General features: G+C 44.4%; 2 protein-coding genes across 2 annotated transcripts in view; one reads left to right on the top strand and one right to left on the bottom strand.

Moving 5' to 3' along the window:
- Positions 1–444: 444 nt before the first annotated feature.
- CD160 (CD160 molecule) lies at positions 445–21,450 on the bottom strand. Its single transcript, XM_011951265.1, has 6 exons — positions 21,337–21,450; positions 16,037–16,142; positions 12,572–12,716; positions 9,921–10,247; positions 4,023–4,160; positions 445–1,113 (listed from the first exon to the last, which is right to left on the bottom strand). Exons 3-6 carry the CDS (start codon positions 12,642–12,644, stop codon positions 1,106–1,108), a joined length of 546 nt encoding a protein of 181 aa, XP_011806655.1. The 5' UTR covers positions 12,645–12,716; positions 16,037–16,142; positions 21,337–21,450; the 3' UTR covers positions 445–1,105.
- The window catches only part of PDZK1 (PDZ domain containing 1), a 49,354-nt gene continuing 40,714 nt past the window's right edge, over positions 19,348–27,987 (top strand). Inside the window, exon 1 of the mRNA XM_011951268.1 lies at positions 19,348–19,416. The gene's annotated coding sequence lies outside the window, so the exon portion shown is untranslated. The remainder of the gene's footprint in view (positions 19,417–27,987) is intronic.

The following is a 27,987-nucleotide window of genomic DNA, read 5'->3' as shown; positions in this document are numbered from 1 at the left end:
TCTCAAAAAAAAAAAAAAATTCATTTGCCCAATGACAAATAGCTGGTATGTTGCAGAGCCAGCATTTGAATCCAGGTCTTTTTGACTCGGTGGCTGATTCTTTTATCTCCATAGGATACAAAATCTAAAATCCTTAGTTTGAGGTTCAAGACTATCGCTAATAAGGGTCTTACTCGTCTACTTCAGCCATATCTCTCTCCGTTCCCACAAACCTTAGCTCCCACATTTGGCAGGTCCTTGCCAAGGAGCACAGGTAAAGTGTCTCTCCTTTTAATGGCTCACCATGGAGCTATAGCTAAATTTCTGTGCTCTTACCCCTTTATTCATGTAGTTCCTCCTATCAGGAATATCCTGCCCACTCTCTACTTAACTATGACAATAGGTCATCTGTCCAAAGAGAAAGAAGAGAGTTTGTGGATTTAGAAGAAAAGAAAAGACTGCACATACTGCTATGGGCATTTATTTAAAAAGAGAAATGACCAAAGAGGTTAACAAGTGTTTAGTTGAAGCTGGGCAGTTGTAGTCTGTGGTGCTCCTGGTCTGCACAGATCTTCCTCTTCCTCCAGCAGTGCTGTGTGGATGTTGTTGAATGTTGAGGTCTGTCTGCATTTCCTCATTTTCATGCCAAGTCAGTCACTGGGTTTGGCTTTTTCCTTTCTGTCCTACCTATCTTTGCTTGTTTTCTCTCTCTTTCCTTTACAGTGTTAAATAAAAAATTACTCCCCCAAAATTTGGTGTTCTCATTTTGTTTGACTTATTTTACTATGTTGAGGAGGAGGGAGGAAAAGTTGTTCTGGGGTACAAAAACGCACATATTTATCCAATATTTGAGGACTATACCAGCCACTTTGGTGAAAACTGTTCTGTTTATTTACTGGAGCTTAGGAGGGAAGAAGGCAGGTTTGCTCTGATGGTGAGCAGCAAAGTCAAGGATCACACTGATTTGCCCCAGCTTGTATTTCCACAGATTCTTGGTATATTTAGCATCTCTTCCCCTATGCCCTGTTGCTTTCTTCTCTGTGCCTGTTGTAATGAGAAACATACTAAGCTAGAGTCAGACTCATCGTGCTGTAGCTTTTTAAAAAAGTTTCTTTTGGCACAAGGCTTACAAAGCTGTAGAAAGAAAAAGAAAGTTTGTATTACTGCCTTATGACTTAGAATAGCAACAGAATACCTGATATAATGAAGTCTGACCTGTCCTGAGATGTGTGTTTGATAGGCCCTCATGACTGTAAAGGGATTGGAAAAGGAAAGTGGGAACTATTTTATGTATTGCACACATTACTAAATTAGGGTTGTAATCTTGAGCAAATCTGATTCCGGTGGGAGTGGGAAGGGGGCTAGTCTTTAATCGCTCCTTGCTGGAAGGGACAATCAAAGAAGCAATAGATGCCACTCAAAAAGTTGAAGGTAGGTTTTCCATGTATAGCTCTGAATTGTTGGCATAGTGATAAGACAAGGATATTCACTGAAATTAGCTTCATGAGCTGAGGCACAGAGATCCAGGAAACTCCTTCCTCCTTTTCCCCACATGTAAGCATGATAACTTGATCTATGTGGTGTTTCTGGACCTGAAAAAACATGTGTACTGTTCTACTGAATACTACCTCTTTCCATAATTCTACTAAGCCTTGAGTTGGGGGAGAAGGATAAAGAAAAGAAAGCTTCTAAGTAGTGTATATTTTCTCGTTTAATCAAATATTGAGCTTTGGTTTTTTCCTTTGGTTAACTTTAAAGCTACCTGAATTGAATACAGGAGAAAACAAAAAATTGGATTCAAAAGCTCATTCTCTTCACCTGAGTGGAAAAGGAAAAAAAGTCCAGATTTTTTTTTTTTTTTTCTCCTGGATGACTTGGGAATCAGAGATAGTAACTGGTAGTAGGTTGTATGGCTAGACTCAATTTACCCTTTAGAATTTTTATTCTAAAATAAAATGTATTTTACTGGTTACAGTAGCCTAACCAAGGGAATTTAAAATTAATAAAAAATTATGTCTAAATGGTCAGACTGTTTTATATTCATGTTTCCTCCTGAAAACTGGCGGAGGCTTAAATTTGGGAGATCCTCATCAAGGATTACGGATAAGGTCTGTTTTCTTTTTGAAATCTGTTTTCTTTTGATGACTTGCAGATAAGGGACTGGAATAGGAAATATTTAGGTGGTCCTGTTTCTGGAAAGGGGAGGAGTCAATCTCAGAATGAATGGGGTGGTAAGGGAGGTAAGAGGTGCTTTGCATATAGTAGGTCATTACTGAGTGTAAGGTTTTAGAGTGAGAAGGATCTGTATTAATTGCTGTGACAGGCAACATTTAACTCTTTTTTTTTTTTCTTTGAGAAAATGTCTCAGTCTGGCACCCAGGCTGGAGTACAGTGGCATGAACATGGCTTACTGCAACGTGAACCAACCTGGGCTCAGGTGATCCTCGTGCCTTAGCCTGGGATTACAGGTGTGTGTGCCACCACGTGTGACAAATTTTTTATTTATTTGTATAGATGGGGTTTCGCCGTGTTGCCAGACTGGCCTCAAACTCCTAGGCTCAAGGGATCTGCCTGCCTCAGCCTCCCAACGTGCTGGGATTACAGGTGTGAGCCACCGCACCAGGCCCTGTTTAACTTACTTGTGTTGTTTCCTGATGAGTAACCAGGGGATGTTTGCTTGCAAGGGTTGTATAAGGTTAGAATCATCATGTGTAAAGCATCTGATTCATCATACAGGTTCTTTAAAAATTTATTAAGAGCGTGCTATATGTGTGGGACTTTTTGTTGGGGTAAAGAAGACGAAGTTCTTACATATATAGAGCTTACATTCTGATGCCACTCAAAACGGTGGTACTGATTTGAGGAATGCCTAAATAAAATGGAGTTAAGAGTGCCAAGGACGGCCGGGCGTGGTGGCTCAAGCCTGTAATCCCAGCACTTTGGGAGGCCGAGGCGGGCGGATCATGAGGTCAGGAGATCGAGACCATGGTGAAAACCCCAGCTCTACTAAAAAATACAAAAAACTAGCGAGGTGGCGGGCGGCTAAGGCAGGAGAATGGCGTAAACCTGGGAGGCGGAGCTTGCAGTGAGCCGAGATCTGGCCACTGCACTCCAGCCCGGACGACAGAGCGAGACTCCGTCTCAAAAAAAAAAAAAAAAAAAAACAAGAATGCCAAGGACAGGCAAAAACCTGAATCTGGTGCTTATTATGCAAAAACAATGACAAATTATTGGAAGTTTCACTTTTATTATCTAATAGGGAAAACGCCAATCCATATTGGTAAATGGTTTTCAGAAGACTCGGCTACATGTGTTTAATATACTCAATCTGGCCATCAGCCTTTGCTGGGGAGCTGCAATGTTAAAAAACCCGTCTCCAGGCCGGGCACGGTGGCTCACACCTGTAATTCCAGCACTTTGGGAGGCCGAGGCGGGCGGATCATGAGGTCAGGAGATCGAGACCATGGTGAAAACCCCAGCTCTACTAAAAAATACAAAAAAAAAATTAGCCGGGCGTGGTGGAGGGCGCCTGTAGTCCCAGCTGCTCGGGAGGCTGAGGCAGGAGAATGGCGTGAACCTGGGAGGCAGAGCTTGTAGTGACCCGAGACTGTGCCCCTGCACTCCAGCCTGGGTGACAGAGCGAGACTCCATCTGAAAAAAACAAAAAACAAAAAACCATCTCCAAACCAAGTCTGTCTCTTGTTCTTCCTCTAATAGTGAAAAATCTGTTGCTTCAACTTGTAGTCCTGTGTTCACACAGCGAGTAGAGGTGATTGTACTAACTTGCCTCTCTCACAGGCCTTCTTTCCTAATAAGTCTTACCTCCTACCCTTTGGAAAGTCTGATTTATCTGTCTTCCTTCTTAGTGCCTTTGGATCAGTGAAACTGGTTTGAACTTTCCTATGGATAACCAGGGCTTGAGTAACATTTTCCTCTCCCTCTGGCCTTCCTTTCCAACCTTCTCCTCCTGGAGAATAACCAAGATGGCAGAAATACAATAGCACCCTCATTGCTTGGGGTGCTTATGGCTCTTTTGGACATACCTTGAAGGACCACGAGGCTGGTGACCAGCATTACCCAGACCTTTTCTTGAAGGAAGCCTGAACTGAGAGTGCCTTCACTATGGCTGAACTCAAGGTGTTGTCTCTGTTTCAGTCCCGTCACTGTGTAGTTCCCTGTCTCTGGTTCAAAAGAGAATCACATATCAGGGGAGGGTTTCAGAAATCATCAGTACCTCCTTTCGCATCATATCATAGCATCTCTTTTATGATCTCCAAGGATTCCTCCCGCCGTAATTTGTTGCCCAAATGAGTATCTTTAACATTGTGGGTAATGATGATGTACTTAGGCAGCCATAAATAGAATCTCCTGTGTGTCAGACACTGGGGATGCAGATAGACCTTAAAGTAATTCTAAAGTTTTGCCACAGAGATAGCTGAAACAGCTTAGTTACCTTGGACTTGGGTATCCCCAAATAGCCCCATTTTCTAGAGTGGGTCAAGCAATTTAGCATCAGTTAAAATCTTGCCCTTTGGAATAGATCTGGGTTTTTTTTGTTTGTTTGTTTTGGTTTTTGTTTTTTGAGACAGGGTCTTGCTCTGTCATCCAGGCTAGAGTGCAGTGGCGTGATCGTGGCTCACTGCAGCCTCAAGCCCCGAGCCCAATCGATCCTCCCACCTCAGCTTCCCTAGTAGGTAGGACTACAGGCATGTGGCACCACACCCAGCCAATTTTTGTATTTTTTTTGTAGAGACAGGTTTTCACTATGTTGCTCAGGCTGGTCTCGAACTCCTGGGTTCAGGTGATGCACCTGCCTTGGCCTCCCTAAGTGCTGGGGTTACAGGCATGAGACACCGCATCTGGCCTAGATCTGGATTTTTATCCGTCATATACTAGTTGGATAAACGTAAATTATCTTCAAGCTTGAGTTATCACAGCACAATAGCTCAAAAGACCATGCAGATTAAATAATATAATATCACTTAGCACAATGCCTGGCCCACAGTAAGTAAATGGCAGACACTGTTTTTTATTTTATTATTATTATTATTATTATTTTTTTTTGAGATGGAGTCTCGCTCTGTGGCCCAGGCTGGAGTGCAGTGGCCGGATCTCAGCTCACTGCAAGCTCTGCCTCCCGGGTTTACACCATTCTCCTGCCTCAGCCTCCTGAGTAGCGCCCGCCTACAGGCGCCCTCCTACAGGCGCCCGCCACCTCGCCCGGCTAGTTTTTTGTATTTTTTTTAGTAGAGACAGGGTTTCACCGTGTTAGCCAGGATGGTCTCGATCTCCTGACCTCGTGATCCGCCCGTCTCGGCCTCCCAAAGTGCTGGGATTACAGGCTTGAGCCACCGCACCCGGCCATTTTATTATTTTTTTGAGACAGAGTCTGGCTCTGTCGCCCAGGCTGGAGTGCAGTGGCACAATCTCAGCTCACAGAAACCTCTGCCTCCTGGATTCAAGTGATTGTCTTGCCTCAGCCTCCCAAGTAGCTGGGGTTACAGGCACGTGCCACCACACCCGGCTAATTTTTGTGTTTTTAGTAGAGATTGGATTTCACCGTGTCAGCCATGCTTGTCTCAAATTTCTGATCTCAAGTGGTCTGCCTGCCTCAGCCTCCCAAAGTGCTGGGATTATAGGCATGAGCCACCCCACACAGCTGACATTGTTTATTATCTGTTACCTGTCTCCTCTTCACCAGTTTTACTTTCCAAAATGCACCTAATTTCCACATTTGGGGAACCATCTAGATGTGCTTACTCTAATACTTAAATATGCTGAGAAGATGAGAAAAGCATTCTTTCTTAGGGAGAATCTTCACAACCAAAACAATGTATTAGGAGAACAGGAATTTTAGGTTAAAAGGAGCAAGGACTGTGTTGTACCTCATTCTGTTCTCCAAGGCTTAGCACTGGGCGTGGGATGCACAATACATATTTGTTGGATGAATGAAAGAGGAGTATCTGCTAGTGCAGTTTAACTGAAGCAATGTATTCACATAAATATAATGAAATGCTATAGAGTCTGTAGTGCCAGCCTACAGTAATTTAGACTTCATCCCATAGACTGAGAAGCCATTAAAACTTTGAGTGGTGTGGCATGTACCAATTAGCATTTTGGAAAGACAAGCTGGTGTCAGTATGTAGAATGGATTGGAGGCAGAAACAGTATTTAGAGTTGCTGGACCATTTATTAGGCAACAGCTCAGTGCTAGGCCCTGTGGTAGGTGTGGGAGATATAAAGGTGAATAGGGTACAGTTGCTGAACTCAGGGGACTCACTTGTTAGGAGACTGCTGGAATATGTTAAGTGTGAGGTGATGAAGACCTGAAAAACACCTTTGGAAGGAAAGGAATAACAAAGTACTGCTGTGCGGAAAACAGTAGTACTTAGTAACTCTCTGAATTGGGGGTTAAGAAAAAAGGAGGAACCAAAGGTGACTTCAGTCATGAACAGAAACAGGATCTCAGGAGGATAGCTTTGATAGTGAGTTTGAGGAAATGGTGGGGCATCTAGGAGGTAGGAGTACAGTTGTTAGTTTAAACGTTTAATTAAAACTTAGGAAAGAGGTTCGAACTGGAGAAGTTGATTTGGTGGTCAATTGCATTGAGATACTGGTTTAAATCATGGGTAGATGAGAACTGGGGAGAGAGAGTAAAGAGACAAGGTTGAAGTGATGAGAAGTGAGTCTTGGGGAAAGAATACTCATGTTTGAGAGGTGGGAGGAGGAAGTAGAGAAGACAAAAGAACAGCCAGGCTGGTAGAGAACCATTGGAATACAGTCACAGAAACCACTAGAGATGACAGTTTGATGAAGGAGGGAATAGTCAGAAGTGCTGAATGCTATAGCTAGGTCAGACAGGAAGACAGCAGGAAGCAAGGAAGAAAGTCAATCAAACTAAACAAGTTGAACATTTGAATTAACTAGGAACCGGAGGAGGTGATTAAAAACATTTGTTCAAAGGCTCTGGGCCAGTTTTTCATGGGGGGAGGGTGGTGGTAAGTGGGTAATTTATACTTATTTTTCTTTAAAAGTAAGATAGACCAGGCACGGTGGCTCACACCTGTAATCCCAGTACTTTGGGAAGCTAAGGCGGACAGATCACCTGAGGTCAGGAGTTTGAGACCAGCCTGGCCAACATGGCAAAACCCTGTCTCAACTAAAAATACAAAAAAATTAGCCAAGGGTGGTGGCGCGTGCCAGCTATTTGGGAGGCTGAGTCAGGAGAATCCCTTGAACCTGGGAGTGAGCCAAGATCGTGCCACTGCTCTCCAGCTTGGGCCACAGAGTGAGAATCCGTCTCAAAAAAAAAAAAAAGTAAGGTAGTTGTAAGTTCTTAGAGAATAATAGCAGTGCCCTTTTATCCTCCTAGGCTTATCGTCTGAGACAACCACTGCCAACTCTTCGAGATGTCTTATATTCCTAAATAATATGCTCATATTGCTGCTTCCTAGTGATAAAATGTAGACATTTTCTATTGGCTTTCTGCTATAGTAGATAAAGGTTATACTTTTACCCATTTTCCTTGTCTGCATTCTTGCAAAAATAATTGTATCACAAATTTTATTTAAATTAGTCATGTTTACATAATTTGGATTTTAATTTGGATTTTTTGCAGAATCAAGTTGTGTGCTATGTTTCTTTTGTAAAATGTAGTTTTTTCTAGAGCCTGATTTTATTTTTTTACTGGCAGAGTTTTCCATATCCATTTCTTTAATCCTTTTATTGAGTCTTTAATGTGCCTTTAGAAAGATGATCTATCAATTCCATTTTTACCTCCTAGAGATTTCCCTTCCAGAGTCTTCTTTCTCTTGCTCTCTTCTGGACTAACTGCCCTTTTTTAATTGTAGAATTTCCTTTTTTTTTTTTCTTTTCCACTTGAGATGGTGTCTCCCTATGTTGCCCAGGCTTTTCTCTAACTCCTGGGCTCAAGTGATCCTCCCACCTTGGCCTCCAAAAGTGCTGGGATTACAGGCATGAGCCACTGTGTCCAGCTTAGAATTTCCTTTTCCCTGTTAGATTCCTTGTTTCCTGTATCTCATTTTATCTCCTTTATGGATTCACTTTCTTGTTTGACTGAAGCACATCCTCTAGTAGCTTCTTTGAAAAAATCACATGGAAGGCAAATTTTTTTGAGTCGTTGTGTCTCGTGATAGTATCTTTTTTCTTTCCTTACATTTGGTTTATAGTTTGGCTGAATATATAATTCAAGGTAAACTTTTTTTTTTTTAAACGGAGTCTTTGTCACCCATGCTGGAGTGCAGTGGCGCAATCATGACTCACTGCAACCTCCACCTCCCGGGTTCAAGCAATTCTTCTGCCTCAGCCTCCCAAGTAGCTGGGACTACAGGCGTGTGCCACCATGCTCGGCTAATTTTGTTTTTTGTATTTTTAGTAGAGATGGGGTTTCACCATATTGGCCAGGCTGCTCTCAAACTCCTGACCTCGTGATCCGCCTGCCTCGGCTTCCCTAAGTGCTGGGATTACAGCCGTGAGCCACAGAGCCCAGCCAGGTAAACTTTTTTTTTTTTTCACAGAATTGTGGAGGCTTGCTCTGTTGTCTGGGAATATAGGAACACAGAGAGACACTTTCTGTTGGGCACAATTTGACTGAAGGAAGCCACATAAAGCTGGGGCTGGAGTGGCCATATTTAGGACATGCCAAAGTAGTAATGGAGCAGGGGGAGCATGCACAGAGTGAAAAAGACAGATGCAGAAGCCAGAGGCGTTGCCGCCTCAGAGTTTGAAATGGTAACTGTTTTGCGTCCTGTCCCCTTTCTAGTTTCTGATTCCAGGAGCTAGAGCTCATGAGGGCCAGCTGTACTTTTTGCTTTATTTTTTCCTCCTTTAATCTATGGTACCTTGAATGGGTTTCTGTTTCTTCCAACTAAATGCTCCTTAAGACAGATACTCATATTATCTCAAACCTAATCTCTTTGTCTGCCTGAATTTAGAAATATAGCGACATTTCTGGGAGAGTTCTGAATTGGGAATCAGGAGACCTAATTTATTTCTTTTCCTTTTTTTTTTTTTTTGAGACGGAGTTTCACTCTAGTTGCCCAAGCTAGAGTGCAATGGTGCGATCTCAGCTAACTGCAACCTCTGCCTCCCACGTTCAAGTGATTCTCCTGCCTCAGCCTCCCGAGTAGCTGAGATTACAGGCATGCACCACCACACCTGGCTAATTTTGTATTTTTAGTAGAGATGGGGTTTCTCCATGTTGGCTAGGCTGGTCTTGAACTCCCGACTTCAGGTGATCCTCCCACCTCAGCCTCCCAAAGTGCTGGGATTACAGGCATAAGCCACCGTGCCTGGCCAGGAGGCCTAATTTCTGTTTTTTTTTTTGAGACGGAGTCTTGCTCTGTTGCCCAGGCTGGAGTGCAGTGGCCGGATCTCAGCTCAGTGCAACCTCCGCCTCCCGGGTTCACGCCATTCTCCTGCCTCAGCCTCCCGAGTAGCTGGGACCACAGGCGCCGGCCACCTCGCCCGGCTAATTTTTTGTATTTTTAGTAGAGACGGGGTTTCACCGTGTTAGCCAGGATGGTCTCGATCTCCTGACCTCGTGATCCGCCCGTCTCGGCCTCCCAAAGTGCTGGGATTACAGGCTTGAGCCACCGCGCCCGGCCCCTAATTTCTATCTGTTTTTACTTTCACCGGTCAGTGAGTAGCATTGGACAAATCTCTTCAACCCCTGTGTCACCATCTCCCTGTCAATAAAAATGCGATGGCCACCCCAGTAAGAGTTTTAAAATTAAAGAAAAAATGAGTTTATGTTTGTATGTGCATGTTGAAGAAAGGCAGCATCTGCCAATGGGAATGCTGGAAAAGGATTGAGGAAGAAGGAAATTGCCTACCCAGGACCCGAACCATCTGGTTACATCATCAGCTGTCAACCCTGCTTAGTGTCCCACCTGGTGGCATTAGGGGTATTAGAGACTCACCTGTGACTAGAAGGGAGAAGAAATGGCCCTGAAGGCGGATACCTGACTTCTGGCTTGTGGCACAACACTGGTAGGTCCCACTGTGCGACGGTGTGACTTGGCTTATGGTGAACACTAACTGAGATGATATTTCACCAACACCATCTATCCCAGGATCCCTTTTAAGTCTCAGCTGTTTTAAACTGGTCACAGGAGAACAGTCTCCAGACCTGTCCTTGCACAAAAACACAACCAACCCCTCAGCCTCTTCTTTCTTATGCCACACAGTGCAGATTAAGTTTAGTCGTGTTCCTTCCTGGGAAGCTGAGCTGGTGATGTTAATGCATCCTGGAATGGAAAGGGAAGAATTACCCAGAGGTCAGGTAGCGTTCTTTGAATTTCACCATTACTGCTCCTTATCACCAGAAGTCTTCAAGGAAGGACTGAAGCAGAACCTGGCAGCAGTGCTGGCAGACAGGAAATACAAATTACAGCTCTATCGATGGCTGTGTGACTGTAAGCAAGTTACCTAACTCCTTGGGCAGTAGTTTATTCATCTGGAAAATGAAAATTAAGGGACTAAATAATATGCTCAAAGCATCCATTCCATTCATAGGTTTATTTGTTCCTCCACTTAACAAATATGTTTAGGTATTCACCCTGCCAAGCCCTGCTGGGGCAATGATGACTAGGACATGAGCCCCACTGTCAGACCTTTTTTTCCTAACCATTAGATGACCGGGGATTTTTAATTAAAAAAAAATGTTTTTAAACAAGGTCTTGCTCTGTCACCCAGGCTGGAGTGCAGTGGCATGATCATAACTCACCGCACCTTTGAATTCCTGGGCTCAGGCAATCCTCCTGCTTCCACCTTCCGAATAGCTAACAATACAGGTATGCACCACTATGCCTGGCTAATTTTTTGTGTTGTAGAGACAGATTCTCACTATGTTGTCCAGGCTGGTCTTGAACTCCAGGCATCAAGCAACCTTCCTGCCTCTGCCTCCCAAACTGCTGGGATTACAGGCATGAACCACCATGCCTGGCCACTCTCAGAGTTTAAAGCCTAACGTAAAAACAGATTAGCAAAAAATTACAATTTAATTCCACAGTTATTATAACTGAGGAATCTTAGAGATTCCTGAGTCTGAAGAGTCAAGAAAACTTCACAGTGAATTTAGTGCTGGAGCTGAGACTTAAAGGATGAGTAAAAGTTTTTCTAAGAAATGCAGGATGAGAGAGACCACAGAAATACCGGAGATGATTAAAAACAGCCACTGTGTGGAAATGGAGTGAGACTGGACTGGAGAAACAGACTGATTATTGAGGGACCATTGGTAGCCAAAGACCATGACTCTGATGGTGCCAATCTGCCGACTGGATGATTTTCCCTGTAAGTAATCTGTAACCTGGATACAGAAGTGGAGAAAATAGTTGGGTTAACCCAGGATGTTTCGGCTCAATGGGTGTCTCTGACCTAATTTTCCAGTGCGTTGGCCCTGCCACCTTTGTACTACCCCTCACTCTCCTCAAACTTCGTTTCCTTCTGTAGTTTATATTTTGTAGTCCATTACTATAATCTCTCCCTTATATCCACCCTCAGCTCCCTTAGCTTTACTCCCGCTATGATGGATCCTTGCAAAACCCCAACCTTGGTTACATCCAGCTGTCTGCTAAAAACTCATCAGGCAGATGCTGAGGCTGCCAGCCCCACTCCCTTGGCAGCTTGATCCCCTGTGACTTGCTTTTCCTTGTAAGACTCCTCTTGGTATACACAGTAAACTAAATCACTCACATGAAAATGGTGAAGAGGCAGAGATGGAGGCTTCCCCCTACATATTAAATGCAATTCTCTTACAAGAGTAAGAGATATGGGTCTTACAAGACCCGTATCTGAGGGAGACTTGCAATCCCAGCCATTGATTAACTCCAAAATGGTTTATATTTTATTTCTACTTTCCAGCTGGAACTTCTATAGGGTCTCTATTAGAGTGCTTTTCCATATATCAAATCCTCAGTATAGCCGTAGAGACAGGTGTTACTGTTCCCGTTTTATAAATACACAAATTGAGGCACAGAGTGGTTAAACTAGCTGCTGAAGTTAATGAAGATTACAGTATCTGGATCTCAAACCTGGATTTCATAAATTTGTAGTATATAGGAACCTAAAGGAATCTTAGGTTGAGGCACAGATTACCAGGCTCTTTGAAACACGTGGCAGAGGCAGAATGTCTGATAGAGAGGCAGTAGTATCAGTTCTAACAAAAAAGAAAAAGACACTGTATTTTTTACCCTTTCCTTAATGTCAAGAATAGTGAGTCAGCCGGGCTCCTGAGGATCACCTGAGGTCAGGCCGGAGTTGGAGACCAGCCTGACCAATATGGTGAAACCCCGTCTCTACTAAAAATACAAAAATTAGCCGAGTGTGGTGGCATATGCCTGTAGTCCCAGCTACTCAGGAAGCTGAGCCAGGAGAATTGCTTGAACCCGGGAGGTGGAGGTTGCAGTGAGCCGAGATCGCACCATTTCCAGCCTGGGTGACAGAGTGAGACTCCCTCAAAAAAGAAGAGTGAGTCCTTTGTTTCCCCATCAGAGAAAATCATGGGATCCAGCCCTTCCCACAAGCCCAGGATCCTCCCCATGGCCGTCTCTGCTCTAGGGCCTATCCTCACCACCAGACTGGATGTCCACAATTGCCAGCAGGATGGCCAGGGCACAGCAGCCTCTGCCAGGTTCCATCAGCATCCTGCACGCTGTCAGCAGGCCCAGGAACTTGAAGCAAATGTTGGCTCTGCTGGTATCCTTGGCTTCAGTCTCCTGAAAGCACAGGGGGACCCACTAGACAAAGCCTTCCAGGGCTCCAAGACCATCTCCCCATCCCAGGCACTAGCTTTGATTGGCTAGAGTATGATGGAGGTAGAGGAGGGCTTGGGCATGAGAGTCCAACTGGCTGGGAATTGAGGTGATAAACCAAGTGAGATATACTGGGAGGACGGGGAAGGGAGAGACGTAGGGAGACACTAAAGGCTGTTTTCTCATATATATGTATATATATATATATATTTAAGTTAAATTGGATTGCTGGGTCAAAGAATATGAGGATTAAAACTTTTTTCTACTATAAACAGATTGCTCTCCAAAAAGACTGTTGAGAATCATGTTCACCAAGAATGCTTAATAGTGTACATTTCCTTATGCCCTTGCCAGCTCTGGGTATTATCTGTACTTTAAAATGTTTGCCAATCTGATAGATGAAAAATTAAATCTGTTTTATGTTGCATTTCCATGATTAGTGAGGTTGAGGATCTTTTCATATGCTTATTGGTCATTAGTATTCCCTTGTCTGTGAATTGTGTGTTCATATTCTTTATATTTCTTAACTCAACTGTTAGGAACTTTCTCTATATTAGAGATATTAACCCATCTGCCATTTCTTTAGGCAAATACTTTCTCCCAATTTGTTGTTTGTCTCTTCTCTTTATGATGCTTTTTTTCACAAGGAAAATTTACATTCTATGTAATTAAATACAACATATCTAATCATATTTTCCTTTAAGTTGTCTGGGTTTCCTGCATTGTTTAGGAAAGTTTCCCTCCAATTGAGGCTGTAATTTTCTTTTAGCATTTTTGTTTTACTTTTTATAGTTATGCCTTCTAATCCTGGCTAAGAAAAATTACCCCTGTTTCAAAATAAACAAACTGAAGAAAAACGAACACCTGAATTTCATCAATAGGGAAATGGTTTAATAAGTTTTAATTAATCTATGCAATAAAATATTATATATATTAAAAGAATGAGATACTTCTATAAATATGGGCCTGGAGGGATATTCATGATATATCATTAGGTCAAAAAGGGCAAATTGCAATTATGTATATAAACTAAATATTTTTATTTTAAAAAATCCTCTCTGTGTATATATGTTTTAAAAATATAAAGTTTTGTAGTTTATAACTTTCGAATAGGTAATTACATTCACAGCATTTAAAATTTAAAAGGGGAAAACAAGAATTTTTCTATAAATGTATTTTTCTGATTTTTATAATCAGCTTGCCTAGTCTTGCCCTTCCTACTGTGTGTACCACCAAGAAAAAGTCCTATTGGTATTTTAAAATTGGGATATGTTCAATTTATATTTTAACTTAGGGAGAACTGAATTTGTTGTGACACTGATTCTTTTGATCCGAGAATGTGATATTCATTTTTCAAATATATGTGTCTCAGGTATGTATAGAAGTTTTCTTCATAAAGTCCTTGTCCATTTCTTAGCTAAGTTTGTTTCTTGAGTAATTCATATTCTTTTTCACTATTGAAAATGTCATCTTTTACCCATTATATCTTTTTTTTTTAATATACTTTAAGTTCTAGGGTACATGTGCGCCTTGTGCAGGTTTGTTACTTAGGTATAAATGTGCCATGTTGGTTTGCTGCACCTATCAACTTGTCATTTACATTAGGTATTTCTCCTAATGCTATCCCTCCCCCAGCCCTCACCCCCCAACTGGCCCCGGTGTGTGGTGTTCCCCGCCCTGTGTCCATGTGTTCTCATTGTTCAATTCCCATTCATGAGTGAGAACATGCAGTATTTGGTTTTCTGTCCTTGTGAAGTTTGCTTAGAATGATGGTTTCCAGCTTCATCTATGTCCTTGCGAAGGACATTAACTCATCCTTTTTTATGGCTGCATAGTATTCCATGGTGTATATGTGCCACATTTTCTTAATCCAATCTATCATTGATAGACATTTGGGTTGGTTCCCAGTGTTTGCTATTGTGTACTGCAATAAACATACGTGTGCATCTTTATCATAGAATGATTTATAATCCTTTGGGTATATGGCCAGTAATGAGATTGCTGGGTCAAATGGTATTTCTAGTTGTAGATCCTTGAGGAATCCCCACACTGTCTTCCACAATGGGTGAACTAATTTACACTCCCATCAACAGTGTAAAAGCATTCCTTTTTCTCCACGTCCTCTCCAGCATCTGTTGTTTCCACTCATTGTATCTTTTAACTTGTTTTTTCAGTCTCTTTATATCATTCATTATATCTTTTAATTTTTCATTGTTCATATATGAAAGGCTATTTTTTTACTAGATATTAATTTCATATCCAGCTCCCCTCCCTTAATTCTATCATTTTTCAGTTGATTGTCTTGGATTTTCCAGTCATGCAATCATATTATGTGTAAATAATGATAATTACTTCTTTTTCTGTTTTATATCTCTGATTTCTTTCTTCTAATTGTGTTGGTTAATGTCCCCAGAAAAATATTAAATAATAATGGTAATAATGAATCTGTGTCTTTTTTCTAAGTTTAATGGGGGATGCTTAAATGTTTCCTTTTTAAGTATTATAGTAGCTTTGAGAATGAGATGTATTTCATTATGTTAAGGAATATACATTTATTTCTATTTTATTAAGAGTTTTAAAATGTCAAGGATGGATGTGAATGTTTTATTAATTGCCTTTAAATATCAACTAAAATGATATTATTTTTCTTTAAGATATATTAAGATGGTGATCTACATTAATAGATTTCCTAAAATTGATACATCTTTGCAGTCCCAGACAAACAAACAAAAACTGAAACCATTTGGTCATAGTATGTTATTCTTTTCTTTTGAGACAGAGTCTCACTCAGTCGCCCAGGCTGGAGTGCAGTGGCACGATCTCGGCTTACTGCAACTTCCACCTCCCAGGTTCAAGCGATTCTCCTGCCTCAGCCTCCCGAGTACCTGGTATTACAGGCACCTGCCACTGCACTCGCCTAATTTTTGTATTTTTGGTACAGGCGCGGTTTCACCATCTTGGCCAGGGTGATCTTGAACTCCTAACCTCATGATCCACCCACCTTGGCCTCTCAACGTGCTGGGATTACAGGCGTGAACCACCACGCCCAGCCTAGTATGTTACTCGTTTCATATGCCGCTGTATTCTGTTTTATAATATTTTATTTAAATTTTTAAAAATGAAAAGGCCCAGGTGTGGTGCCTCATGCCTATAATCCCAACACGTTGGGAGGCTGAGGTGGGAGGATCGCTTGAGCCCAGGAGTTTGAGACCAGCCTGGGCAACAAGGTGAGACCCTGTCTTTACAAAAAAATACAAAAATTAGCCAGGTATGGTGGTGCATACCTGTAGTCCCAGCTTCTCAAGAGGCTGAGGTGGGAGGAGCCCAGGAGTTCACGGATGCAGTGAGGTATGATCTTCACTGCACTCTGGCCTGGTTGACAGTGAGACCCTGTCTCAAGAAAACCAAAAACAAAAATTACACACACACAAAAATTAACCAGTCCTACAAGATATTAAAAATATAACACACCGTGACAAATGGAATGAGGTTTCGTTTTTAGAAATTTTTGGATGATTTAATATTAGGAAATTATTAATTAACATACTACTGGATCAAAAAAGAAAGTCAATATTGCCTTCTGATAAAGTCTTACATTAATTCCCACTAAAATCATAAGTAAAATGGTAATGGATGAATACTATTCAATATAATGGAGAAATGTATATCTCAGATAAAATTTCAGCATCATATTTAATGGCAAAATATAGGATAATTTAAGGCAGAGATGCTTCCTATTATTTCTCTTATTTTACATTGTTCTGGAAGTGTTTGCCATTGCATTTAGACAAGAAAATAAAGCAAAAGGTATAAATATTGGAAGTCTTAAGGCAAATGTATTACTATTTATATATGATATAACTTACATCTGGAAAACCCAAGAAACTTAATTAAGAATTATTAAAAACAATAAAAGATAGAGTATCTGAATAGGCAGTTCACAAAAGAGGATATGGAATAAAAAGTTTTTTGGTTTTACAAGTATTCAGGGAAGTACAAATTAAAAATTCAGAGTTCAGAATTTCAGAATTACCACCTGTTAAATGAACAAAAATTTAAAAGATTGATAAATCAAATTTTGGTAAGGGTAAGAAGAAATAGGTGCAATCATTCACTCTAGGTAGAACTATATATTGTTATGGAGCTTTGGGGGAACATTTCAAATGCACATACCCTGTCCCTTAGGCTATAGCTTACAGAAATAAAAGTATGAGTGTGCTAGTATATATGTACAAGGATATTCACTGCAGCATTGTTTATAATACCAAAAAAATAGAAACAGCTGAAGGCCAGGTGTGTAGCTCACACCTGTTATACCAGCACTTTGGGAGACTGAGGCATGCGGATCACCTGAGGTCAGGAGTTCGAGACCAGCCTGGCCCACATGAAACCTGGCTCTACTGAAAATGCAAAAATTAACTGGGCATCATGGCAGGTGCCTGTGATCCCAGCTACTCAGGAAGCTGAGGCAGGATAATTGCTTGAACCTGGGAGGCAGAGATTGCAGTAGCCAAGATCACACTACTGCATTCCAGCCTGGGCAACAGAGCAAAACTTCGTCGCCCTCCTGCCCCCACAAAAAAAGGAAACAGGTGAAGACCCACCGGTAAGAATGGTTGAATTAATTATTGCAGATCCACAGAATAGAATGTTATGTAATTATAATTTGTATAAAATAAAACTAAATTAGTGTATATAAATATAATTTAAGGTATTAATACATAAGATTATTAATTTTCCTAGATATAATTATTAGAAAATATGGTAGAAGAAAAAGTTCCATTCATTATAGCAACCAAAAAAACCCATGAAATGTCCAGAAAAATGTAACAACATTCGAATAGGACTTAGAGGATTAAAAACTATACAGTACTATTAAGAAACATAAAAGAAAATCTAAGTAGAGACGATCGTTAATTTTGTCTGTACTTATCTGTACATTTGTCACAATCCTAATAAAACATCCCAGCAGCGGCTCATGGTATGACCCCAATGTCCTTTCCCCTAGTCTTGACCTCTTCTTGCTCCCTCTCCTGTGTTATCCTACCTTCATGCTATACCAGAATGTCCTGGTGACTCTTGAAACATGGAATATTTAGTGACAAAGCATCATTTGATTCAAAGAGGAAGATAAAGAAGGATTGCAATTATTCGTTCAACCCAGAATTATGGTTAAAAAGCCTAGACTCTAGAGCCAGAGTGTTTGTGTTCAAATCCTGGTCCGAAAACTTAATAGTTGCATGACTTGGTCAAGTTTCTTAGGCTCCTAGGCCAGGCACTATGCTCAGCCTTTAATAAATAGACATATTTCAGAAACACGGAGCATCTATAATGTGTCAGGCACCATGGGGCACAGAGAGATCACTAACACAGCAGAGGCAAAGACGTTTTCGTGGTTAAGTGGTCTCTAGAGTCAGACCAGCATGTCTGAGATCTGGCTTTGACACTTACTCTCTGTGTAATATTGGGCAAGTTTCTTTCTTTTTTTTTTTTTTTGAGACGGAGTCTCGCTCTGTCGCCCGGGCTGGAGTGCAGTGGCCAGATCTCAGCTCACTGCAAGCTCCGCCTCCCGGGTTTACGCCATTCTCCTGCCTCAGCCTCCCGAGTAGCTGGGACTACAGACGCCCGCCACCTCGCCCGGCTAGCTTTTTTTTTTGTATTTTTTAGTAGAGACGGGGTTTCACCATGTTAGCCAGGATGGTCTCGATCTCCTGACCTCGTGATCCGCCGGTCTCGGCCTCCCAAAGTGCTGGGATTACAGGCTTGAGCCACCGCGCCCGGCCCCCAAGTTTCTTAACCTCTCTGAAAATGAGTTTACTGACCTATAAAATGGTGAAAAACTATTTTCTTCCTAGGGTTGTGAGGGTCAAATGAGGTAACCTGTGTAAACTACTTAGCATAATGCCTGGCAGAGAGTAAGGGCTCAATAAATGACAGCTATGATTATTTTTATGCTTTCGTATATTGGAATCAATGGACAGTGTTCCAGGCACATCTACCTACAAGACTGTGTTTAGTCCTTATAAAACACTAAGCCATTATTATTTTTTAAAATTTATTATTTGCACGAAGCATGTAGAGGCTTGGAGAAGCCTTGCGACGTGCTTAAAATCATAGCTCCTAAGTTGGGGAGCAGGATTCTAACCCAAGTTACGAGAGTCTTTCTCTTGGAGTCCTCTTTGTCCCTCTCCTCACAGCCACTCATCCATTCACGAACAGCTGTAACACAAGAACGACTGTACTAAGAACAGCAATACGGTTATAAAGTGTCAAGGGGCAGGAAAGGAGAAATTCTGGATGAGCGATGTGGAAAGGCTGCAAGATGGCAATGGAGTTAGGCCTTCGTAGATGTTTGTGGGCTTTGGGGAGCTGGTGCCTGAAGAATACGGTGGGTGAATTAAGGTGGGGAGTGGGCTGAGGAGATCGGGCTTCCTTCCAGTCCTGGCTCCGCACTACGTAGCCATGGAATGTTGACAAGGTCGTGTCCCTTCTCTAGGCGTGTTTCCTAAGGGACTGGTGCAGCGGGATGGGAGGGGCGCAGGGTAGGGACCGCTTCCAAGGAGACAGAGGACAGGCAGAGAGGCTCGGAGGGGCTGATGCAGCCGGTCACTCCGCTGGAGTGGCCACGCTTCGCGGTGCCTAGGGCTGAGTTGAAGAAGAGCGTGTAAGTCTGTTGTGGGCCACTCACCAGCGCTGGGGGGAGGCGGGGTCTGAGCAAGGATGCTCTGGGAAGTGACCTTGGTGCCCGGGAGGGGAGCACCCTGGTGTGCTGCAGGTCGCGCAGCGCGGAGCCGGCGGCGCTAATTCCGCACTCTGGCTGCTAGAGGGCGCTGCCTTCCAGCCAAAGCCGAGTGACCCCAACCTGCCCTGCGTTGGTCACTCCAGCCATGGACCCATCCAGCGAGCATGGGGGCTAGACAGGGAAAGCCTAAACTAGGAGGGGACTTGAGGGGGTGCAAAGTTGGGCCTGGTGGGTCCTGGGGACGCAGCATGTACTAGAGCGGCACCTGGCCCTCAATAGGGGGAGAGCGGGTGGTCGTGAAAAGTCTGGGAGTTTTCCGGGCCCACTACACGCCAGGGGCGGGTCTCCCCTCTTAAAACGTTGTGAGCCCCAGCGCGGGCAGGGGGGAGGGTGCCCGTGCAGTTGGCATCCTCACCTTTGATCTTCCCCGGGGCTCCCGTGGCCCCAAAGCCCGGGGCCTCTCTCAGGCAACAGCTCACAGACTGCGGGAAACTCTCCCCTCCCGCACCCTCGGAGGGGTCCTGGAGTCTCGTAGGCTCCTGGGTTCAATTTCAAGCTTTGTGTGACCTGTGGCACATTGCTGGACCTCGCTCAGTCTCACATTGCTCTTGTGTTTAAAGCTCCCTCATAGGAATGTGGTGACGGTTAGATGACACATAAAGCTTTGCCAGAGGTCTTCTGGGGAGGGTGGGGACAAGATGGCAAGAAAGAGACTCCATTTCCTCTGTCACCGGAGCCCGGATCTAACCTCTTAGAGGAGCTGGAAGGTCAGCTCTGAGCTCCACAAATACCTCTGAATACGGATCTCCCACAACACTGAAAAAGATGCCCAGAAAGATCTCGTTTGCTGCTGTGAAGGGGTTTCTTTTTCTATCTCCACAACCCCAACTGCCTTAAAGTAGAACCAGACTTGTTAGTAAACAGAGGTTTGGGCTGGGGGGCCCTTGAAGCTCTTGTCTGAGATTTGGGGCTTCCTGCTCAACACACCAAAGCAGGCGCCTGAGGTAAAGGGGCCATGGACCTCTTTGGTGGTCTGGGAAGGCATATGGAGTCCCTCCTCAGAATAACATTTAAAAATTAATAAGATACACGGGATAATAAAGCGAACAAATGATGACAAGACAATTGTCCAAACATGAGAAGAATGTGTGATAGAGCAGTACACATGCTTCTTTAGATCTGGCATCAGCCTAATAACTGTTGTAATTCCGTAGTAGTGCTGAGCGTTAATGTCATTTGGAGAAATCTATAACAACTGTAATGAGATTTGAAAATAATTGTGTTTTTTATTGATGGCAAATTCTATTGTGGTTCATTGTCTATATTCATAACTGAAGCAAGTGCTAACTTTCAATTAAAGATTAGTGAAAATAAAGATGTATTTTTCCCCAAAATTCACAAATCCCATGAACGAATCTATTCATGGACCTCCAAGAGGTCCACGACATGAACCGCCTAGGATGTGAACTTCCCCTGGAGGCGCCTCACAGCGCCAGCTCCAAGCCCGTGGCGCCTCCGGCTGGTCTCAGCCCAGGCCTTGAAGAGCTCCAGCAGAACGCTGATCTAAACTTTGGTAACTTTCCTCTGGTCATTTGAGGAATTCCTCCATTTGAGGAATGTCAGAATGGGGCCAGGATCCCTGAATGGCCATGGAAGAAGAGCGAGCATGCTGGTCTGGCAGGCAGAAATAACCTTCTCCCCAGGGTCCAGAGGACAGAGGACATTTCCCTCCAAAAGGCAGGTTTCTCAGGGACCTCATGGGAAGCCTGTGCTTGCCTGAGCAGTTCTGTCAACCATCCCGTCCCTCCACCTGGACCCCAGGTCCCCAACAGATCTTTTTACCTCAAGACAGAAGTTCTTCTTTCTTGCTCTCAGGCCGGGGGCTCACGGTGAAATGGCCCTCAGTCCTCAGATTGTTCTTGCATCTTGTTAAAACCCCATCTCTCCAGTTTCGTCATTGCTCACACTTTCATAGCTGTTCTATTCAGTCTTTGAAAACCACAGGATGGGTCGTTAAGCAGTCAGAGATCTTCCTCCACCCCCACTGTGCGTTTTTTTCTCCTTTCTCTCCTGCAGCTGGTCCTCCATCTCCTTCTCCTTTCCTCTCCCTTGTTTTGTCTTTTTGGTGTTAGAAATAGACTAGGGTGCTGAGGGGGCTGAGAAAAACCACCTCTTAAAATTCTTTTCTTTCCCCCGGGGAACAAAGATTTTGTGTTTGCTAATTCATAATAAGGAAAGGACTGATGATAGAATAACTAGAAGATAAAAGGACAGACTGTCCTCTCAAGTATAAAGAAAGGTACCAAGTCTTCTCCTGAGAGTAGGTTTTGGTTAGAAGTAGGACAGAGAACACAGCTGCTCCAGGCTGAAAGGGAAGAAGGGCAGGGAGCTGTCAAGAAGGCTTGAGCGAGGGTGGTGGTGAGCAGGGGAGGCAACGAGTAGGGGCACCAAAATGGTCCTGATGTGGTGGGGGGAGGATGAATGACTGACCTTAACTTCCCAGCCATTTTTTTTCTTTTATTTATTTATTTTTTTTAAATTTTTATTTATTTTTAAATTTGAGACAGGATCTTACTGTCACCAAGGCTAGAGTGCAGTGGGGCAATCACAGCTCACTGCAACGTCGACCTCCTGTGCTCAAGTGATCTTCCCACCTCAGCCCCTCCAAGCAGCTGGGACCACAGGTGTACACCACTACACCGGGATAACTTTTTATTTATTTATTTATTTATTTAGAGATGAAGTCTCACCGTGTCACACAGGCTGGAGTACAGTGGCGTGATCTCAGCTCACTGTAACCTCCACCTCCTGGGCTCAAGTGATGCTCCTACCTCAACCTTACGAGTAGCTGGGATTATGAGCACCTGCCACCATGCGGGACTAATTTTTGTATTTTTAGTAGAGACAGAGTTTCATCATATTGGCCAGGCTGGTCTCGAACTCCTGACCTCAAGTGATCCATCCACCTGCCTTGGCCTCCCAAAATGCTGGGATTACAGGCGTGAGCCACCACGCTTGGTTGATAACTTTAAAAATGATTTGTTTGGATGAGGTCTCCCTATGCTGCCCCACCTGCTCTTGAACTCCTGGGCTCAAACAATCCTCTGGCCTTGGCCTCCCAAAGTGCTAGGATGACAGGCCTGAACCACCATGCCCAGCTTCACATCCATTTCTATTCTGTTCTATTCTTCCTTGGTCAGTGATGGCTTGGGAGATTACGATTGTTCCTAAATTCTAGGGTTGTGCCCTTAGATGGCAGGAGCATTAGTCTGAGAATCAGAAACATTGGGCTCTAAGTCTTGCAAGGCTGGGCCAGGCCCTGTGCCAAAGGGCACAGCACACCAGGAAGCCCCATGGTTCTGGTGGAACACCTGTCATGGTTGACACCCAGTGCCAGGCTATGCAGGAATTCAAGGGTGCAGCGAGGGTGGGGGAAATTTTTTCATGACTAGTCTAGAGCCTCTCTTTTCCTTGTTATTCCTGTTATTGTAGTACTCTGTGGTCCTAAAAACAGTAGGGTGCTCTGGGGTTTGAGAACTCCCAGATCGCTCCACTGAAGCCATCGTCAGATGAGACAGGTATTAGAAATATTTCTTCACTCCAAGCTGGGCATGGTGGCTCCCACCTGTAATCCCAGCACTTTGGGAGGCCAAGGCGGGCACATCATGAGGTCAGGAGATCGAGACCATCCTGGCTAACACAGTGAAACCCGTCTCTACTAAAAATACAAAAATTATCTGGGTGAGGTGGCGGGTGCCTGTAGTCCCAGCTACTTGGGAGGCTGAGGCAGGAAAATGGCGTGAACCCGGCAGGCAGAGCTTGCAGTGAACTGAGATCGCGCCACTGCACTCCAGCGTGGGTGACAGAGCGAGACTGCGTCTCTAAAAATAAAGAAAAAGAAAAAGAAAAAAAAGAAATACTTCTTCACTCCATCAAAGTGTTAGCTTTCACTGCAGAATGAGTCCATTCTGGGAGCCTGGGGGTTGGGAACCCACGTTGGGAAGAGGAGAGTGTCTCACCACCATCCTGGTCACAGGACCAGTCCACCACAGCCCACAGGATACCAGGTCCCACAGGTATGAACTGCTAAACTGGGCCTGGTTTCTGTTATCCCAGTATCCTTATTTGCTGTCGCTATGACAGTGTTCAAATAGATGACCTCTCTGCTCTCTCAACTGGAGACTTCTCCCTCCTTGGGTCCATGGGATCCTTCCAAAGGTTGGCTCTGAGAGCATTCAGCATTCCTTATCATCGAGGAGCTGTAAAACAGTGATTATTAGCAACATGAAGAGAAGTTAAAGGCAACCAGGATTGCGGGTGAGTGAGGTTGAGGCCCCTTTCGTACTAGTTTACACACATATATTCATACTGGTTATTGCAAAAAACCTCAAAGTTCTGCAGAGACCTCAGGGCTCAAAAGTGAATTGCAGCGTACTTCCTTTTCACCAGCCATGTAGTGTCTGTCCATCCTGCAAACAGTTGCATGCACAGTTTTCTGCAAATGTTACTTTTGGTCACTTCTCACAAAGTTATTGTGTGCCAGGCCCTGTGGGGCTGTTGATGACCGAATGGGGCCTGCTCTCAAGGCGAGCACACTGTTGAGAGAGGCCTGCATCCCTGTGAGAGGAAACAGAATGCACCAAGAGCTATAAGTACCCCAGAAGTGACAGAGAACCCAGGAAGCAGGGGAGCTTGGGAGGAAGAAAAGGAGACTGCCCTGTGGGCGCAGACAGTGTTAGGCACTCTGTGTGGACAATGTGACATTTAAATTGAGCTTTGAAAGAAGGCAGGATTTCAAAAGGCATGGGTAGAGGAACAGTGTGAACCAGCAAGGAGCAGGGACATGTGGGGCTGGCTTGGAAGTCAGTGAAACAGTGAGGTGGCTGAAATCTAGGCTGCCTCCTGGTCATCCACAGCCTCCCAAATCTGTATCCTGTGGGCCTTTGAATATCTTGAAAACAATCTATCAGGTGCTAAATTGTGTAACTGGACACAATTTAGCACCTGATAGATTGTTTTCAAGATACCAATAGCAAGTGCTGAACATTAAGAAAAAGCAAACCTGAGTGGACGTTGAATTGTATTTCCATCTTACTTCTGTAGAATTAAGGGGTTTTGGAAGCAGAAGACTGCAGCAGTCTTCTAGTCCCTGGAAACGTGCAGACACTTGCATGCCAGTGGTTTCCAAACTTGAGCATGTATTAACATCACCAGGAGGGCATCTTTGAACAATTCGGATGGCTGGGCCCAGCTGCAGAGTCTCTGATTCAGGGTCTCAGGGCAGGGGTGGGGGTGGTCCAAGAAGTTGTATCCCTAACAAGTTCCCTGGTGCTATTGCTGCTGTAATGCTCCTTGCAAACTGTTCAGGGTAATACCTCTTGCATCCTCTGCTTGAATTGCTCTACTGTTCTGCAGCTCACCACCACCCAAAGTATCCACACAATATCCCTTGTGGAATACTTCCGGTAAAATTCTTCCTTGTGCTGCTGTCAGTCCTGCCTGCCTTTAACTTTCAGTGAAGTCTGCTGAGGGCCCCACATGGGAAATGTCTGTGGATGGCAGGCCAATCTCAGGCACATGCGGCAGACTGCCTGGATTTACATCCTGACTCCACCACTTACCATGTGACCTTGGATAAGTCATTCACCTTTTCGGTATGTTCTTCAACTATGGAATGGGGATAACAATGTCACAGAACTGCTGTTTAGAGTAAATGAGAAAAGTGTGTAAAACAATTGACATGGTGCTTGGCATATGCTAAGTACTCAGGTGTGGGCTAGTATCATTACCTAGTGTTCTTTCTTTTTTTTTTTTTTTGAGACGGTCTCACTCTGTTGCCCAGGCTGGAATGCAGTGGCACAATCTTGGCTCACTGCAGCCTCCATCTCCTGGGTTCAAGTGATTCTTGGGCCTCAGCCTCCCAAGCAGCTGGGATTGCAGCCACCCGCCACCACGCCTGACTAATTTTTTGTATTTTTTTAGTAGAGAAGAGGTTTCACCATATTGGTCAGGCTGTTCTCAAACTCCTGACTTCAGGCGATCCACCTGCCTCAGCCTCCCAAAGTGCTGGGATTATAGGCGTGAGCCACTGCGCCCGGCCAGCATTACCTAGTTTTCCTTTCTACTCGGGAGTCTATCAAATCTTCGAAGAAAGTTAATCATCCTAATGTTTCTCCTTTCTGGGCTAAATATCCCTAGCTCCTGCAATTATTTCTTATAATTATTTCAATGCTTTCATGGTTCTAATATTTTGTTTGTCCTTTCCACTCTTCTCTGAACAGAGTCCAGTTTGTCAGTCTCCCTTGTCAGGTGCATGGCTCAGACCTGCCACCTGCCTCGGCTTAGTCCAAGTCTCGTGTGTTCACTGCAGCCAAAGGTAACTTTAGCTTTGTAGCTATTTCCACATTTCACTGGACTGTATTAGACTTCCAGGCCACGAAGGTGCCAGAGGCTACACCTGTGTGTAGAGAGTAGAGCTCATTCTCCTGTCACATTTCCCCTTGTTGCTAGGCATGTATGAGTTTGGTGAGCGTGGGTGAGGGAGAATAACTCTGACCTTGGCCCAGTTCAGGGCCTACTGCCCCAGTAGCTGTGAGGAAGCACATTTGAGGCTCCAGGGGCTGGTGAGAGGCCCAGCCTCTCCCCCAGAGAAGGGTGAACTGACACCTAGCACAGCCAACAGTTTTCTGGAAGGAAACCAAGCCTCAGAGCCAGAGGCACATACAGCAAAGTTATGTAGGCATTTCAGCCCCTGCCCCAGCCACTGTCATTGCTGGCCTTTTGCCCAGAGTCCTTGGTAATAGAATAATGATAGAATATGGAGAGGGAGTCAGGGCTGTTTTTTTGTTTTGTTTTGTTTTGTTTTTTTGAGATGGGAGTCTCACTCTGTCACCCAGGCTGGAGGGCAGTGGCACAATCTCGGCTCACTGCAAGCTCTGCCTCCCAGGTTCAAGTGATTCTCCTGCCTCTGCCTCCTGAATAGCTGGGACTACAGGCACGCACCACCATGCCCAGCTAATTTTTGTATTTTTGGTAGAGACAGGGTTTTGCCATGTTAACCAGGCTGGTCTTGAACTCCTGACCTCAGGTGATCCACCTGCCTTGGCCTCCTGAAGTGCTGGGATTACAGGCATGAGCCACCGCGCCTGGCCTCAGGGCTGTTTTATTGTGGGGACAGAGGTGGCAGCTTCAGGGGTTTGGGTATCAAGATGACACGGCAGGCCCTGGAGAAAATGTCTCTCTCAGCCTCCATTCTAATTTCCAGTCTGTAGTGAATGGCTCACCAGGTACTCTTAAATTCTGTCTTTTAAAACAGAAGGCACACAAAAATGTGCCCAAATTACTCTGGTGTCCTGAAGAGCCTGTCTTGTCCCTCTCCGGTCACAGAAGACACCAAGTTCCTTTATGGCCAGGCCTCCTCCTGAGGGAGACCAGGCCTGTGGCGCTGCTGGCTCAAACACTGCCACGGGCTCTGGGTGCCCATTTCTACAGGGACAGCCCGAGCCTCTCCAGTCTGCACACCCATTTCTACAGGGACAGGGCGAGTCTCTCCAGGACACGGCAGAAATGGCTGCAGTCACAGCTCTGCCTGTACTGTGAGGTGGTTCCCCCTCACCCACCCCCACGAAGCTACACTCTGCTGTGTGAATGCCTAGGGGAATGTGACTTTCCCCATCGCAGGCCCCATGGCCTGCTGGATGCCACGGTGACAGCGTGTGGCCTGCAACTGCAGGTCCCCCATCCTCTTTGGCTCATCATCTCCAAGAGCTGCCTGCAAGCCACACTATGTGAATCCCAGTGCAGGGCTCCTCTGAAAGGCACCTGTGAAGCTGTCTTTGGCTGAAGAAGTTGGGGAAACTGGTCTCCCACACTTGGCAATGGCTGTTCTTTCTCAACCTTCCCTCAGGCACGAAGAGTCCCAGGCCTTGATGCCTCATTCTTCCATCAGGGATTTAACATTTACCCTCCCTGGCATTTTCAATTGACCCAGAGGAAATTAATAGGTAGTACTTAGCAAAGGGTGCTTAGCAAAAAAATACTCTGCTGAGTGGAATTGCAGGCACTTCTACAGTTGTCTGGAGGCACAGAGGCTGCACTCTACCCTAAGGCAAACCGGATGGGGCCATCCTCATGCTGACTTGGGCTTCGGAGGAGAAAATGTACTTTCTTCCGTGGATAATAAAGACAAGCATTGGTTAGGTGTGGTGGCTCATGCCTGCAATCCCAGTACTCTGGGAGGTTGAGGTGGGTGGATCACTTGAGGTCAGGAGTTCAAATTCAGCCTGGCTAACATAGTGAACCCCTGTCTCTACTGAAAATACAAAAATTAGCTAGGCGTGGTAGAGCACACTTGGAATCCCGGTTGGGAGGCTGAGGCAGGAGAATCACTCGAACCCAGGAGGCAGAGGTTGCAGTGAGCTGAGATTGTGCCACTGCACTCCAGCCTGGGTGACAGAGCGAGACTACATTTCCAAAAAACAAGACAAGCATTGC

Source organism: Colobus angolensis, unplaced genomic scaffold, assembly GCF_000951035.1.
Source record: "Colobus angolensis palliatus isolate OR3802 unplaced genomic scaffold, Cang.pa_1.0 Scaffold317, whole genome shotgun sequence".
Taxonomy (NCBI): domain Eukaryota; kingdom Metazoa; phylum Chordata; class Mammalia; order Primates; family Cercopithecidae; genus Colobus; species Colobus angolensis.
This window is presented reverse-complemented; position numbering and strand designations above follow the sequence as displayed.